At 35.2% G+C, this 17,614-nt stretch overlaps 1 protein-coding gene across 9 annotated transcripts in view; it reads right to left on the bottom strand.

Moving 5' to 3' along the window:
* Positions 1-454: 454 nt before the first annotated feature.
* ASCC3 (activating signal cointegrator 1 complex subunit 3) overlaps positions 455-17,614 on the bottom strand; it is a 372,407-nt gene continuing 355,247 nt past the window's right edge. For all 9 annotated transcript variants that reach the window (XM_050786660.1, XM_050786663.1, XM_050786659.1 and 6 more), the window contains 5 exons: positions 9,448-9,599; positions 7,654-7,801; positions 4,159-4,368; positions 1,358-1,533; positions 455-1,268 (listed from right to left, as the gene is read on the bottom strand). In XM_050786660.1, coding sequence (XP_050642617.1) covers positions 1,121-1,268; positions 1,358-1,533; positions 4,159-4,368; positions 7,654-7,801; positions 9,448-9,599 — 834 coding nt within the window. In that variant the 3' untranslated portion in view covers positions 455-1,120. The remainder of the gene's footprint in view (positions 1,269-1,357; positions 1,534-4,158; positions 4,369-7,653; positions 7,802-9,447; positions 9,600-17,614) is intronic.

Consider the following 17,614-nt stretch of genomic DNA (forward strand, 5'->3'; position numbering starts at 1 on the left):
TCCAGAAACACTGAAATTCTAGTACTTGTAACAGTTACATTGGAAAATGTTTTAAAATAATTCATTTTAGGGCTAAGAAAACTGAAATTATTTCACAAAGGTAGAATTTCATTCCACTAGAATGCATATTATATGAACATTGAATTTTAACAACTTTTTAGCTTGAAAAAGTATTTTTCAAGATGGAATTTGTTTGCACATAGAGAAATTTTCTTTGACCCATAGGGGTCAAAAATTTTGTCTCAAATTTGTCCAGGACAGCATAAAGACAAATAATTGTACTATATGATCTGTAAGTGTTACAACATGAATTAGATTATACTTCTCTCCTTGTGTAAATAAATATGTCAGAAAGATAATGGAAATAAAGCCTTGAAGTAGAAGGGAAAGAAAAGAACAGATGAGTAAGGGGATATTATGGAAAGGAAGCAGAAGAAAACATTGAGTCAACTGGTCTTGAAGTGTCACTCTATATTTTATTTCCCAGTTAACCGTATCTACATTTTCTAAGATCAGTATATTCTGTTTTCTTTGTTATCATCATTAGGCTCCATAATATAATTTTACATCACATATTATTAAAACATTTATGAGTATAAGAAATTCTTGAAGCTACTTCTGCATGTAATCATATCAAAGTATAAATTTTGCTAACAACACACACTGTGTATCACCTTACAGGTTTATATTTATATTTTATGTGGCAGAGTTAGAAATCTGTGACAAGTCCTAACACTTGTCACACCTCAATGCAGTTTTCCTTAAAAAAGAAAAAGCCAATATTCATGTAAACAGTACATTGTGAGATGTAAAATTTGACTGATAGCTCCTAAATATCACCTCAAATATACACAAATTAAAAGATTATTCTACATGCTTTTTCATCTCACATATCAAGAAACTCATGAAGATAACATTATAAAAGCCAACATTTGTTAAAAGGCCACTGTGGTTAACTTTATGTCACTGGAGTCAATACTGCAGCCACTGTCAATTTCCTGGATGGCTGAGGTTAGAAGTTGATCCTTTCAAGGCAAACATCAAGTAATTCGATGTTGTCTAGATGACTGAACAATGAGAATTCTTAGCCACTCCTTTCAAATGGATTGTTCAGGTCAGGTTACTTTAATGCCAGGTCAGTCAGGGCATCAGAGACCTTGGTGTTGACCTGTGCAGAAAGGCTCGCTTGTGTAACGTTGAGATAGATGTCATACTGCTGGTCCAGGCCAAGGTAGCAGTCACTCATGAAATATAATGTGTATATATACCTAAAATATAAAAATAGAATAAAAATGTAAAATTGTAATCACAATCATATTTAATTCTTTCAGAACTTTGGTAGTAGGCTTCTTCTTACCTTCCAGGTATTTCAGGGGTATAAAAAGAAAGGGAAGCAACATGATGATTTCGAATATATCCTACTCTTTTCAAAGCAATAAGTTCTCTCTTATCCACTTCTCCTAATATCAAAAACCATCCTTCATCTTTTGATTTGGGAAACCGAGGAGTAACTGCACAGCTCTCTGGCTTTCCCTATAAACCAGAAAAAAAGATACAACATTAAAAATATCTAGACTTTCTATACCATTTGGTTGTGGTTAAGGCTACGTTGAGTTACTTGAAGGCCATACATCTACATAGTTCACCATATGTATCTGAGATGTTTTAAATTTTCTTCCATTCTGGTTTGGTGTCTTTGATATGCAATTATTTAACTTATCTCAAGATTCTCAGAGCACATTATAGACACTAGTTTGTGGTTGTAAGTATCAGAATATTTGGCCAGTTAGAATAAAAAACTCTGGATCTTGACATCCAATTAGCAAATTCTCATGCTATTTCTACAATTAACTTTAATACCACATTGGTAGATGAACAAATTGAGACATAACCATGTTAACCAAATCTTCCAAAACCTTATTCACAAAAAACGAATGCTTAAGAAAACAAACAAACAAATAAACAAAAACACAAAGCCAATCAAGACTGGACTCTGGACCCCAACATGAGGAGTACTATTTCAAATACATACTTTCCCCCCATCCAAGAAAAAAACTCACATAAATAAGCATATATTCTAATATGGTAATATTAAAGAGTCCCTTCTCTGAGAAATGGGCAATTTTAAGTCAAGCAATTTGTAAAATATATTAATCACCACAATCCAAATTAGATATAAACATAATGATCGCACTTGAGGTCTTTATTTTAGATCAATTTTTATAAAATGCAAGATTATTCTAACGATTCTTTAAGACAATGACTTTATGGCATAATAAAATATAGTAATAATGATATATTCTCAGACTTCACTAAGTATTCTAGAGAGAGATGTTTCACTTATTTCAAAAGGGTGTCAGAAAGTAATATATTTTTACAGCATTCAGAAACAAAAATTAAGAGATTTTCTGGCATGATTAAATCTAAGTTATACATAGAATATTAAGGTAAAAAATCATAGTTTTCCCCCATGATTTTATCTTTATGATTATTGCTATTTTTATGATTACTACTAGTATTAGTTTATATTACTTTTTTAATAAGTTGGAATACATTAAGTCCTCTAAAAATGCTCATATTGCCAGGTGCAGTGGGTCACGCCTGTAATCCCAACATTTTGGGAGGCCAAGGCAGGTGGATCACCTGAAGTCAGGAGTTTGAGACCAGCCTGGCCAACATAATACAAAAAATTAGCCAGGTATGGTGGCAGGCACCTGTAATCCCAGTTACTCGGGATGCTGAGGCAGGAGAATTGCTTGAACCGGGAGGCGGAGGTTGCAGGGAGCTGATGTTGTACCCTTGCACTCCAGCCTGGGCAACATAAGTGAAATTCCATCTCAAACAAACAAACAAAAGCTCATATTAAGGTCAGGTGTGGTGGCTCATGCCTGTAATCCCAGCACTTTGGGAGGCAGAGGCAGGCGGATCATTTGAGATCAGGAGTTCGAGATGAGCCTGGTCAACATGGTGAAACCCTATCTCTACTAAAAATACAAAAAATTAGTTGGGTGTAGTGGCACATGCCTGTAAAACCCAGTTATTTGGGAGGCTGGAGTAGGAGAAGTGCTTGAACCTGGGAGGTGGAGGTTGCAGTGAGCCAAGCCTGGGTGACACAGTGAGACTCTGTATCAAAAAAAAAAAAAAAAAAAAAAAAAAAAAGAAGCTCATATTAAAGTCTCTGAAATGCCAGAGGCCAATCAGTTAATACTTAAACTGACAGATTTTTTAGATTTAGAAATCAAATGAGGTGAGACTTGAAGGTACAATACTGAAAGAACATCGTACGAATAGAAAGTTACTGATCATTTTGTGTGTGAGAACAGAAGGGGCAATACTAATGAACTACAGCTTCACCCCTGAGGGCTTATTCTAGATATGGGAAAGCCCTGAATCCACTGGACCATAAAGAAGACTAATTCTTTCTTATTTTAATTATTATGGCACTAAAAACCAATCTGCCCACATGCTGTGTACTAATATTCTTAAAGGACCAGATAATTAATTTTGGTGTCAGAGGCAACAGAAAAGAGCATAGTAATCTAAAATAAAATACTGTACATTTTTGGCCTGTATGAACATTGACAAAGCTCTTCTACGCATTATAATGAAGGACGCAGGCAGATGTGGCAACTGAGGCTCAGAAAAGCTTAATGTCTTATTCAAATTCATAGAGCTAAGTGGTAAAGCTTCAGTCTCATCTATATCTAGCCCAATGCAGTTCCTGTATACCAAAGTGCCTCTAGGGCAGTACTGCTCAAGCTTTAAGGCCCTTAAAAATCATCTGGAGTATTGAGTGAAGGTATAGATTTTGAGATCCCCCCTCCTTGAGGTTCTGATTCAGCCAGTCTGGAGTGGGGCCAAGGAATCTGCACTTTAAAAGGCCCTTCAGGAAATTCTCCTGGACTGAGTCTGTATACCATACTTTGAGAATAGAACTCTAGGCAATACATTCTTATGTAAGGTAGATTTTCTGGGGCTGAAAAATGGCACATGAGGAGAACTCATGAATTTCAAAAGACTAACTCTCGCTGCTTAAGACCAGCTGAGAAAGCAGGATTCATGAATGACACGGGCGCATTAGTCATATAACAGATATGTGTGGTGGCGCATGCTGGTATTTGGTGTGAAATATTTGAGAATGGAAACCAAACACTATACCTTGTGGAACCCAAAGTGGACTCTCTGCAAGCTGACTTGAAGCACATACTCTTGGTCAGCATGCAATCTGATCCATTTGTTGTCATCTCGTTTGTCTGCAGTCAGAGTTGAGACACAGAGTTCATTATGTCCTTCAACTAAGTCATCCCACGAGCCTTTAACACTTATGCCAACATTTATCACTGGCAAGTGAGATAAGAAATTCCATGCCTAAATAAAAACAGAAAAGTAACATAATAAAGGAAGAGTTTATGTGAAATGCAATGATCAACTAAGAAACAGTGTGCTTTTAGAAAAAAATCAACCTTTTAATGTTGAGATTAATTCTAGATCCAACGCAGTTGCAGGAAATAATACAGAGACATTCTGTGGACCATTTACTCAGTTTCCTCTAAAGGTAGCATTTTTCAAAACTATGGTACTTATTACTACTAGGATATTAACATTAACATAATCCTAATAATTAACATAATAGTGATTTTGTTCAGATGTCCTCAATTTTTCTTATACTTGTGGCTATATGCATGTATGTGTAAAAATATTGTGCTTTTAGTCTTTTTAATGTCTTTGTAAAAGTAACTAAAAGAGGGCTTATCATTATTTAAACTTGTGATTTCTTTATTGTAAATCCCTCCTGATATTGAGCAGCTGTTGACTATACTAAAATAAAACAAGTTAAAAAATGTTTGTTGTCGAACTGGTTTGTTTTAGAGAAGCATCTATTCAGACATTCATGTGGCTTCTAAGATGGAGAGCATTACTTGGGGATAAATGGGCAACCTGAAAAAAATTTTGTAATTGAATAATTGATGTTAGAATCCTCCATTGACCACTTATTGTACATTTTTTGGCTCCTATTTCAAATTTGTCCTATTTATTCTGAAAAAAAAATTTCTTTATATTCGATATTTCACAAGGAATTCTATAAGTCTAGGGTTCCTTCTAGAAACAAATATGAATTTTTGGCATCATTATGCTGAGAATACCAATTAAAATGACACATTAAAAGATATTTTACCTAATTTTATACTGCTTTTGAAGTGGAAAGACATTTGTGAAAAATCAGTATTCAAATAGCAAGTGCTCACCAATGTTGAATGAATGAATGAATGAATACCTAGGTCTACAGAAAAGATGTAACAAAAGAAACTTGAGGTCATCTTTTTATAACATATACAATTCTATGGCAATATCAGCATCAGTCAAGAAAACTTCTCAAGACATTGGCTTTTTTTTTTTTTTTTTTTAAATCAGTTGTTACCTTCTATGTTAGTTTTTAAAAGTACATGGTATTTTAATTTTGGTTTTCCTTTTATTCCTTTAATACATACTATATATTTCCTTATGGGCTTTGATCTTGCTTACTGCTGCTGGGTATACCTAATTGAAGTGAAGTAGCCCTGATGAACCAAACTACCCCTTAGGAATTAAAAAAAATGTAAATTCAATGCAAATTTTCAATTCAAATCCAATCCTATAACTTGTCTTATGAATCTGAAATCATGTCTTGAACTGGATTTTGAAATAGTCAAGCCACAGAGTGTACTTCCAGTACAAAGGATGGTCTATCCCCTGCTAGAACCCATAGTCACTCAGTATAGAAGCTGTACCACTGGATGTTCTTCTAGGACTGGCCAGTCTGGAAAAGTGGTTAAGGGGACTTAAAAACACAATTTCTGTAAAGCATTTGACTTTGTCAGACAGCACAAGTAATATTTACCACATGAAGCAAGACTTGATATGTTTCTTTACTTGTACCATTAAATTAGCTACCAATATAATGTTTTGTTATCAGCAATTCATTGGGATTTTACTTTACAAAGTCCCCAAATGTCATATCTGGCTTTTATATATATGTAAGTTTTTGTAGGACTTAATGTTATTATTATTTTCAATCTACAATGTGTACACATATATTTATTGGAGATATATATATGTATATATATTTATGTATATAAAACATGAACTATTTTTAAAGAAACTGCTAAGACATTTCAATACCAGCCAAACATATTTATCTGAGGATTAATCTTCATCTATTGAATCAGGCAAGAGCACTGCCATGCATACAATTATTTAATTAGCAGCCAAATCCTCTGCCAGTCAGCAGCCGTTCCAGGCATACTGATGGGGTAGAAGATGCAAATCTCACAGTCGTACTGCTTTTTCTCATTACTACTGCAATTAGCACTTAAATTGATGCTTTAAACATACTAATTTCTGGAATAATTCAGGATTTGTATGTTACCTGGGATCGCCTCACTGCAGAGCCGGCACCAGATTGCTCTGCAAATTGAAGCACTTTTGAGCCAAATAACCATCATCATATCAGACAGAGCCAATTTGCATTTGGTTTTAAAGATAACAGAATGGCAATTTATGCAAATAAATTAAGTAAGTTTACTTCTGAGTTCTCCCTGAACTAATTATAACAATGTTCTAATTTTTCATCATATCTAAAACTTGGCTTGAAATCAATGTATGTTATGTTGGAAATCTGTTGTTGCTAACAGAAGCTTTGTTTTGATTTAAATATATTGTTTTTATTCATAATTTTGATGGTAATTTAGTTAGAAAGGTAGGCATTTATTATGAATATTTAAATAGTATTTTGTGCCAATCTTGGGTTCAACAGAAACTGAACAGTCAATCAGACGTTAACGCCTGTTACACTTTTTCCAAGTCCTGATCAAAAATAAGTTCCACTTGGAAAAAAAAAGACATAGTTTAGAAGTTTCTTTAATACCTGCATTTGCAAGTCAATATGTTAATTATGTTATAAATCCTGAACGTTTACTTTGACATGTTTAGGGTAAAATTGCTTAAGACTTAAAGTCTAGATAGCCAAATATTTCTGGCATTGTTCATTCATATTTTTGGTCTTCCTAAAGATTGTTTGGAGACATGATCCATGTTGTTTTTCGCAATATAGATTCAGCTTTCTGTGTAAGTTATATGGTTCACACACACACGGTTTATTTGAAAGGATACTTTTGGATCTAGAAACAAAGTGATTATAATAAGAGAGGGGCATAAACAAATAACTGAGGGAATTGCATGAAAATATACCAAGCATACCAAAGGAAACACTACCCTGAAGAGAGGGAGTAGAAGGCTAGGATAATGCAACCAAGTGATGGACAAGCTACTTGAGGCTTTTCACAGCCAGCTTAGTAGCATTTATACTGAAACAACTTCTCGTAATGCAAATACCACTATTAGTTACTATTACTGTCATTATTTTTATTATTCATTTATTGAGTTCTTACTCTATGTCAAGAACTGTATAAAGCAGTTTACATAAGAGTATCTTCCTTAATTTTCACAAGAACTTCTTGAGACATGTATGTTTTCATGTTCATAATCATAGTAGTAAATGGCAGAGACAATTTAACTCAAGGTGAGCCTGGTTCCAAAATCCATGCTCCAAGTTAGAAAACTCATGGTACACCTCTGAGTAGGGGAGCCTTCAAAACACTTAAGAGATGGTCTTACCTGTTTCGTTTTTGCAGCATGTAGCTCACTTTCTACCATGGAGCTAAATACATGGTCTTTACCTCCACAGGCCTGGATCAGTTCGGGAAGGCACTCGATGGAGGTCCGACCCCTAGCATGTGGGCCCTTCATAACTGGCTTCCATTTCCTAGGAAATAATATCGAACCAAGCAAATAATTGTTTCACAGCAGAAAGATGATTTTCTGACAATGGTGGTTTATATAATGATAACTTTTTTTTGTTTCAATTAAGAAATGACATTTTAAGACCATTATGTTAAGTTTAAAAATTCAGCCAGCATTCTGTATGGATAACAGCCCTAGGCAGTACTGTTATCACTACATAAAATGTATTAATTATGTGTGAGCTCAGGAAACACTTAGGGTTCACAGACATTGGGTGTCTTTCTACAGGAAGGCACTAATGTGAAGTAATGCTTCCACGAAAATGAAGTACTGATCTGGACCCCTGAAATGTGCTTAATGGGTGCAGCAAATGTCTTTAATATAATTACTTAAATAAAGTTTTAAATTATAAGTTGTTGGGAACATAAAGCTAAAAGTTCATTTTGAGAATTTTTGAGATTTACAGCATAAGTAGTGCTAGATCCCAGAAACATAGGCCACCTAAATATTCCAGTAAGAAGAAAAATATAATTGAAACTCTTAAGAGTGCTGTGAAAACTGTATCAAATCTCTTAGGTCCCAAGCAGCTTAAATAGCAGACCTGCGTGCTATGTGTGGTAGTACCTTAATGTGTGTTCTTTACTGCTGAAACCCTACTCCCATAACTTTTATACCATACTGGAAGGGCTCCTGAAACTGAGCTGCAGACACACAGAGGAGGTTATCTGCCTTTCACCCCATGCCACTTGCTGCTGCTATGGCATAAGTGTCTTTTAGTTTCTAGGGACATCCCATGGTTGGAACCCAAGTACCATGGAGACAACTGCCCTGGAACCCAATATATTTGAGTCAAATTGAGGGACTTTCCTAAGGAGACTTCGTGTGTGCCTGAGGTTCTTGTTGGCATCTGTGTCTAGATGTCTCAAATAACTGCCACCCCTTATCCGGATGAACAGGAGTACGAGTGCATGATGGCAAGCTACAGCCAGATTGTTTTGCTTGTCTACATGACTCTGAACCAATATTTTGGCTGCAAATTATCTCTCAACTGGCGTGAAACACTGGTGTGAAAGAAACATTTCCAATTAAACATTGCCAACCCTGCTTGTATTAGACACTGTTCTTTTCCTTGCAAATATATTTCAGTCATGGACATGAGACTTATGAGTTAAATAATTGATGCTAACATAAACTCTTACATACAGGTTATATCTTGAGCTCCTAATATATGTAACTACCTAGTTTGGGACATTTTACAGATGCACAATTTACTTTTACAATGGATTTCAGATATCTCAAATCTCTTCAACAATAACAGACATTGGCCATTTATTTTGCTTTAGATCACAAAGCATTTTAATGATGTCTTCTTAAATGAAGATTGATATTGTAAAAGAATAAACGCAATTAAGGAAAAAATGTATCCAATGCTTCAAATAGAAAATGATTTAGATAGAAGTTTAAATTATAGTTCAGCTTGGGACTGATGATCAAATTCCAAACAAAAATGTTCTGTCAGTTGGCCATGTCTTACTCTGGGAAACAGGAGTATTTTCCATGTCAATAATCAGTATTCTCCATAACATAAAATTTCAGTGACTACATATATAAAAAATATTATTTTTTAAATTAAAACAAAACAATTACATTGAAAAGTAAGACAATTACTTGAAAAGGTGAAGATGATGGTTTTCTATGTTTGGTAGTGTAAGAAGAGAAGAGTCTTTTAACCACCGACCCTGGATCACCATCTGAATCAGATTGGTGATATTCAGGACAGTCACCAGCCAGCCCTGGTTTGCAGCCACGTCCAGCATTGCCTGAACAGGGAAAATGCACGTTACAAGAATAAAATGGTACTTGCCCCCTTCACTGGGATTCTGATGTTAGCTTTAACAAAAAACAAAGAAACCAAGCATTGTATCTCTAAATTATTATTCATCAACATAGAAACCAGAAAATAAACCACAGTTGGATTGCAGGGAACAAATTTGATCATAGCATTTACTGTACATTACTTCCCACAAAGGACCAAATAATAAGTTTTGTTAGGGCAGCAAGAATAGCTAGATAATATTGGTAGCTAGCATTAAAACAAAGATAAAAACTCAGTGTACTTACTATGAGAACAAATACTCATATAATTCACTGTATTAAGAACATTAGCAGCTGCATTTAAAGAGTGAATCTCATGTAGTCTTTCAAATTTAAAATCAATAATGGTAAGGAGATAGTTTTTCTTGCCAAAAATTTATTTTCTCCAAAGAACAGGCTAAACATAGAGGCCTGGTTTTCAATGACGATAATACACCACACCACATACTAGCAAAGGGGGCAACTGCTAGTGGTACATGTAGAATGAAGAGAAGCTATTCATATTAGTCTATACATTTAATCTAATGTTTTATGGACAAACAAAAGGCTGCATTTGCTTAAGGCAAAACTAAACAGTGAAATCTTATTTAAACAAAGGCAAAGTTTACACAGGCAAAGCTATTTCAATTAAATTAGATTCTGGAGAATGCTGACTTAAAGACACATAAGTTAATATCATGATCTTAGGTAGCTATTTTATACAGTTTTAGTACTGTACTCTCTTGTTTTGGGAAATGATATGAAGATAGGAGAAATTAGATATGCCTAGCAAATAATTAAAATGATACTTTAATAGTAAATATCTCAATGACAGCAAAATATTTATAAAATGTACAAAATCTGTTAGTGGACTTTTAGAAATAATTTTTAAGGCATATTATGTTGGAAAAATCAATTTGCTATACTACTTAGTACTGTTGATGGAGAAACATCTTCCTTCTGAGCGTTGAATATCCCACTCTGTTCTCTAAAAAGTGAGTTTAAAAAAACTCTCTAAAAAGTGAGTTTAAAAAACACCTGGCTAAACGAATCTATTGTTTCCTTGGTATATTACAGAGAAATGGATCAAAATTTCTGGATATCATGATTAATGTGATGTCATGGTCAAAGTGGTCTTTAGTATCTATTAACCTGCTAGATATACATCATAAAGACAGAATGTTGGTATAATAGGTATATTTATATATGTGTGTGTATATGAATGTGTATACATGTATGAATGTACATATTTATAAATCTAAGGAAAATCCACTTATATTCTTCCTTTTTCCCTGTACAGCAGAATAATACACTTTGTCTTTCTTTGAAGTATATGAGACAACAGGTCATGATGAATGCTACTCATAGACAAAAAAAGAGTAGTTCACAAGTCACAACTCTTGAGTCTTACTAAGGGAAGAGAAAAGGAAAAGAGAAATGAGTAATTATACCTAATGCAGTATTATGATGATGTCAGAACTTGCAATGTGGAGTAACTATGGCAATTTTACTTGTGATTTTACATTGCAACTTGACTGGAAATAAATTCCAGACCAAAAGCTCACATACTAGAAGAGCTAGATGGATGAACCATATATTCTTAACTTTGAAGTTTTCATGATGAAGTTGAAAGATTTCATAAAACTTATGAGATTTCCCCACAATTTTATACTGTAGGATCCAGATGTGAAAATGTAAAAAAACATGCTAACTACTTATATGAAATAAATAAAAAAGCCATATCATAAACTGAAAACTATTATTTATCTTGTTTAAATTTAGAGAAAAAGCAAGTGGGGAGACCAAGAATCTGTGATGGTAAAAGGTTTTGTGGCTCCCCAACTGAGTTGAACCAAAACGTTGCTACACGTTTCTCTGCTCAATTACTCCCTAGTTGTCTTGTTCTCTTTGCCCCCATGGCTTTAGTGCAGACCTTCGTTTCTCACCTGGAACATTATATTCTTTATTCTCATCTAATTTCTTTTCAATATTTACTTTATATTGTTACCGAAGTGAACTGTAAGAAGGTAAAAGTGATCATATCATTCCTCTGCTTACATTTCTTTAATGGTTTTACACTGTGAAGGGGATAAAAAAACTGATGCTTCTTTGAATAACAGTCAACATTCTCTCATCTATCTGGTCCTTGCTTTTCACTCTGGCTACCTCCCACTCTGTACTCTTAGTAGAGCAATACGTAACTACTGGTATTTTCCCACACCAACCCTTGCTTTAGATGTTTCCTTCTCCGTCTCCTTTTCTTTCTTTCTTTTTTTTTTTTTCTAAACAAATACCATTCCTGTACTTTGTCCCTCTGGGAAATTCCTATTCATCCATCAAGTCTCATTCAAATGCTACTTTTTACAATGAAGTTGCCAGACAGTTGTAGGTACAGTCAAGCACCACATAATGGTTTTGATCAACAACGAAAGAACCAAAATATACAACAGTAGTCCCATAAGACTATACAACCATATATTCTGTAACTTTTCTATGTTTAAATATGTTTAGATACATGAATATCATTGTGTTACAATTTCCTACAGTATTCAGTACACTAACATGCTATACAGGTTCATAGCCTAGGTGTGTAGTGGGCTATACCATCTAGGTCTGTGTAAATACTCTCTATGATGGTCACACATGAAGAAATTGCCTAAGGGCACGTTTCTCAGAACTCAACCCTGTTATGCAATGCATGATAGTATTTTTCCTATGTCTCTGCTGTTCTTGACACACTCCACCATCATCTTTTTGTAATCCTCTGTTTACACATCTGTCTTTTAAAGTATAGGCTTCTTGATGGCAAGAATCTGGAATCATTCCTTGTAATTCTAGCCCAGCACAGTGCACTCAAGAAATATTTATTAAAGAATATAGGTAAAAATGTAATTACAATGATTATAACAACATTCTTCCTAAGTTATTGCCCATCTACCAAAGACAGTATGTTATAGGAGAAAAAAAAGTTTTAATGTCAGATAAACATAAAGTAATCCCCCCTTATCTGTGGGGAATATATTCTAAGACCCTTATTTTACTTAAGAATGGCTCTGGCATATAAGAGTAGTGATGCTGGTAATTTGAATACGCCAAAGGGAAGCTGTAACTTGCTTCCTTTAAGTGAAATGGTGAATGTTCTTGATTTAATAAGAAAACAAAAAAAAAAATCATGTGCTGAGGTTGCTAAGGCATACAATAAGAAGGAAGGATAAGTCCATCCATGAATTTGTGAATAAGAAAAAATAAATTCATGTTATTTTTGCTGTCACACCTCAAACTGCAGAAGTTATGCCACAGTGCATGATACATGCTTAGTTAAGATTGGAAAGGCATGAAATGTACAGGTAGAAGACATGAACAGAAACATGTCTTAATTGATGGTAATCAGGTTCTGTACTATCCATGGTTTTAGGCATCCACTGGGGGTCTTGGAACTATGTTCTAAGGATAAGGGGATACTGTTGTACAAGATGGCAGGGAACAAGGCCAAAGATAGATCCTGCAGCTTAGGCCAAACTGGAGGATGTGAGCCTGGTATTCAGAGATCCAAACCTGATGTGACTATTCAGAGATCCAAACCTGATAAGGGCTAAGGCCAAGGGATGGTCCAGGTAAGTGGATTTGAGAGTCCTGGTAGCTTGCATTGATACTCTTCATATGACTGAGCTTAGGATGAGTTCCTTGTGTCTCACTACCTTTCACAGCAGTTTTCCTGGCAGATAAAGATTGATAGGTATATGCTCCTCCCCAGACTGGGGATGGTTTTGGTAACAACTGGCGAGTGTGCCTGAGTTTCCCAAGTAACCCCCAAAGTCCTTTACAGGGATCTAATACTCAGCGATCTAAACAATAAAAGGTTGTTTTAGTACAAGGAGGATAAATAATCCTTGACATTCATTAGCAGCTTAGCATTAATATCAAGCAAATACTTAATCCCCCTTTACCTCTTATCCACTTTCTACTTGGCACTCTATCTATCAGACAAAGCTAGGATGATTCTGAGTGTTGGGGAAACATGAATGGGGGCTGACTCTGTGTGAGACTTTCTTCTACTAAGTGGGAATCAATTTCAGTTAATTGTTGATTTGGAATTCTTTCTCATCACCAGCCCTGGAAGAATGGAAATGTGATTTCAAGCACTGTATCCACTTATAAAATTATACCACAACTAAAACCTTATTTTAGTTAGCAAAAACAATAGGGTTGCCATTTATTGAAGAGAGGTGAGCTGGAGAGGAGGTGATGAATTTAATTTTGAACACATTTTAAGTGAGGTGCTACTATGAAGCTAAGAAGTTCAGGTGAAAATGAGCTCTGGAGAAAGTATATGGGCTAGAGCTGTGGACTTAGAAATCCTGGGCACAAAGTGCACACAGCCAAAATAATTAAAATGAGCATGCATGGAGCAGAGATAGGGGAAGCAGAGTGGGGTTTACCTGGAGATGACACCTGGAAAGGGAGGGGGAGGGCAGCTAAAGGAGTCTCACAGGCACTGCTGAAAGAGTTGTGATTAGGCTGGACGTTGGTTAAGCATCTACTATTTGTCAAACACTCTGTTAACCATTTAATGTACGTTTTTGAATTTAAACCATTTTTCAGATGAAGACACTGCCTAAGGTTGCATAGCTCTGATAAATGGGTACAGCTGACTCCAGTTCTGGGGAACCTGACTCAAAAGGGCTTGCTTTAACCAATATAGTATATTGCTTATGAAGCTCACAAGGAGAAGGAGGGTGTGTAGACTTTGAATGGGGCACTAAATTAGAATTAAAGATTCTATGAGGAATGTGCACACTAGATAAATTGAAACTTTGTGAAGTTTTCCTGACAAGACAGAATGTAAGCAAATAATAAGTCTGGATGAAGTGTAATCAGTAGTATGATTCATGAATACATGATACTGGTTGAAGAGAGAGTGTGGTATACTAGAAAAAGGTTTAGCCTGAGAGTTTAGAGTATTGTGCCTTTAAATTAGCTGTAAGACCTTGGGCAAATCACTTAACTACTAGTATTCATTTTCCTCATCTGATAAATCAAGGAGTTTGTTTAGGTGCTTTTTAATGGTTTCTGTCTTCTGTAAGCTTTAATTTTTCAATAATAAAATGCCAATATGCCCATATTATATAGTTATTTGTTTTTACAGAGCTTACTTTCTATTTTTCCAGGTGGAATGTAATATCCTTGAGGTTAGGGGTAGCATATACTAAGCAGGAAATAAGCTGTATAGAGAAAAGACCCTTTTGGGGTCAGAGGAAGATAAATTATCTGCTTCCAGGGTATGTGGGCAAGAACTCACAGAAGAGAGGAGCTTCTGCTGGTCCCTGGAGACCTCACTCACAGAGAGTGAATGAAGAGAGAGAAGCTCGGAGGTGAAGAGAAGGGAAATTGATAGCACTTATATTAGAGAGTCTCAATCATCTCTGTAAGTTGGAGGCGATGTCTCTTGCTGGGAGGAAGTACCATAAAGGAGCACTGGAGAGAATTAAAGATGTGAATAAAAACTAGAGCAGCTGTGAGTTTCAACAGCATGACTTTGTAGTAGAAACAATTAGCAGTGTTCTGTGATTGTTTCCAGCAATAATTAAGTATGCATAACTTAGATGTGAAAGTTGAGAATTCAAATGTCGATAGTTACCTAGGGAGGTGAGAAACATTAGGGTACCAGTGACATTACTGTTGAAATGGCCAACTCTGGTGTCAATGCTGTTTAGAGTAGCAAGTGAAGTCATAAACAGAGGGAACTGAGGACTAAACTGAGGAATCAGGAAGGAAATAAGAGATTCCAGATCAGAATAACGGAAATGTTCAGTCAAACTGATTGATAAAGATGCTGTGGTCAGAGAGACCACAATCCTTGGCCTACTTTAATCACTATCTTCTTGATACCAAGTGATATCAATGAGTTAATGATTAAAGTAGTTCAGCTGTAACAGTTAGGAATATGGGATGCATGTAATTATGATGTTATAAAAGGGTCATCTGTTGAGCCCACTATGATGGAGCTGAAGACTAGGAACTGGTGTTTGGGGAAGGAGGAAAGAGATCTAGAGTTTAGAAGATAGTTGAGAAAACAATCTTATGGACACTGAAAGTAAAACAAAACATGGATAGAAGCAGGAGTCTGAGAAGAAAGAAATGGTTGGAGAACTTTTATTCTGGGGAAGTAAGAAGAATCAGCCAATTCAGGAGTTTCTAAGTTGAATGTTACAATGAAGGTGATGTGTGTGCCTGCCTGTATCTGAGTGAGAGGGTAAGAGAGGGAAAGAGAAGAAGGAGGGAGAGAGAGAAATGGGAGTTGGGGATGGACAGAAAGAGAGAGGTAAAATTCAAAAATAGACGTACTAAACACATCTTAGACCTCATCTTTATACGGAAAAGTTAATAACTTCTGAAGTACCTGGTTTTATGCAAGGGTAGAACAAAATAAAACAATAACAACAAAAACAAACAAAAAGCAAAACCCTGTAATATCCTTGAGGTTAGGGGTAGCATATACTAAGCAGGAAATAAGCTGTACAGAGAAAAGACCCTTCTGGGGTCAAAGGAAGATAAATTATCTACTTCCAGGGTATGTGGGCAAGAACTCACAGAAAAGAGGGGCTTCTGCTGGTCCCCTCTAGAGTTTAGAAAATGGGCAGTCTCTGTAAGGAAATTTTTAAAGGTGTGGGGTTCCTGAAGCCAAAGGTATCCTTTATGACTTAGATACACCGTATGTCCTCAACATCTATTTCAAATCAATTTTAAGAATTTCCTAAGCATAACAGGCTTGGTCTTAGCATTTAAATTCAACCACATTTTTATATTTGTGTAAGTATTTCTGCAAAGAATAGATTTATCCAAACCTATAGACACTTTTCTTATCTTCCAAAGTTGCAGATTATACTTTAAAAAGTTAACATTTTAAGCTTGACAACATATCTTCTATATTTCATATCAAGTAAATCCCATGAATTTATTGTAAAAAGCTCCAGTGAATTATATAAAGTCAGACAGTGTAGAGAGTATGCAATATGGTGTGATGAAAATACCTGTATAGTATTGCACAGATTATACAACATTTTCACTAATGGCTCTCACCTAATACTCAACAATACTAACTATGAGGCAGGCATTAATACTATCCCCCTTCACAGAAAGGGGAACTTAAGCTTAAAGAAGTTTAGTGACTATGTAATCATGCTGGTAAACAAGTGATGAAGTTAAGGCTTAATTTTGGTTTTCCAGTTTCATACATGTGCTCATTACACTGTATTCTATTAAGTGTGCTGATTTCTGCATATTATGTTTTGCTTCAAAAAGAATCTGAGGTGGCTGACATCTGACCTCGTTTCCCACATAGCAGAAAAATGTGAACTCCAGACAAAATTATTATGTATTAATTGATTATTGTCTCCGTGGGTAAATTTTAGCAACATATTTTTTGAAACTCTAAAATTTTAAAATTAATTTTAACCTAACATTTAGTTATAACTACATCTTAACATTTGATCTTCAGGCACTTATCTTTTGAAACACAACTGAATTCTGGATTTAAATAATCCAAAAGTAAAATAGGAACATTGGGCACTGTGATAAAATTAAGTCAGTTTCATTGCAAGGAAATAGCATCACTGACCTAGGCTACTAAAAGAAAATCTACATCATTAAATGTACATAAAGAGGTATGTTAAAAGGTGGATAATAAAATCTAATTCTAAGGCTTATTATTTAAAAATTTCCCCTAAAATCTAAACTTCAGTTTAAGAAATCTGTCAATTTAATCCTTAGTGTCCTCAAGTCTCTGTGGCTATAGGGTGTATGCATGGAGATGGACGGATTGCTCCAGCTTCTCTCCCCTTCTTAGTATTCTTTAGACTCACACTCTGTCCTCTCCCTTTATCCTTCCTCCTCAAGAAACCTTTCCTCCTTTTCCCATCTCTTGTCATCATCTTAATGTATCTAGTGTTAGTAGAAGGATTACAATAAATGTATGAAAATA

Source organism: Macaca thibetana, chromosome 4, assembly GCF_024542745.1.
Source record: "Macaca thibetana thibetana isolate TM-01 chromosome 4, ASM2454274v1, whole genome shotgun sequence".
Classification (NCBI taxonomy): Eukaryota; Metazoa; Chordata; class Mammalia; order Primates; family Cercopithecidae; genus Macaca; species Macaca thibetana.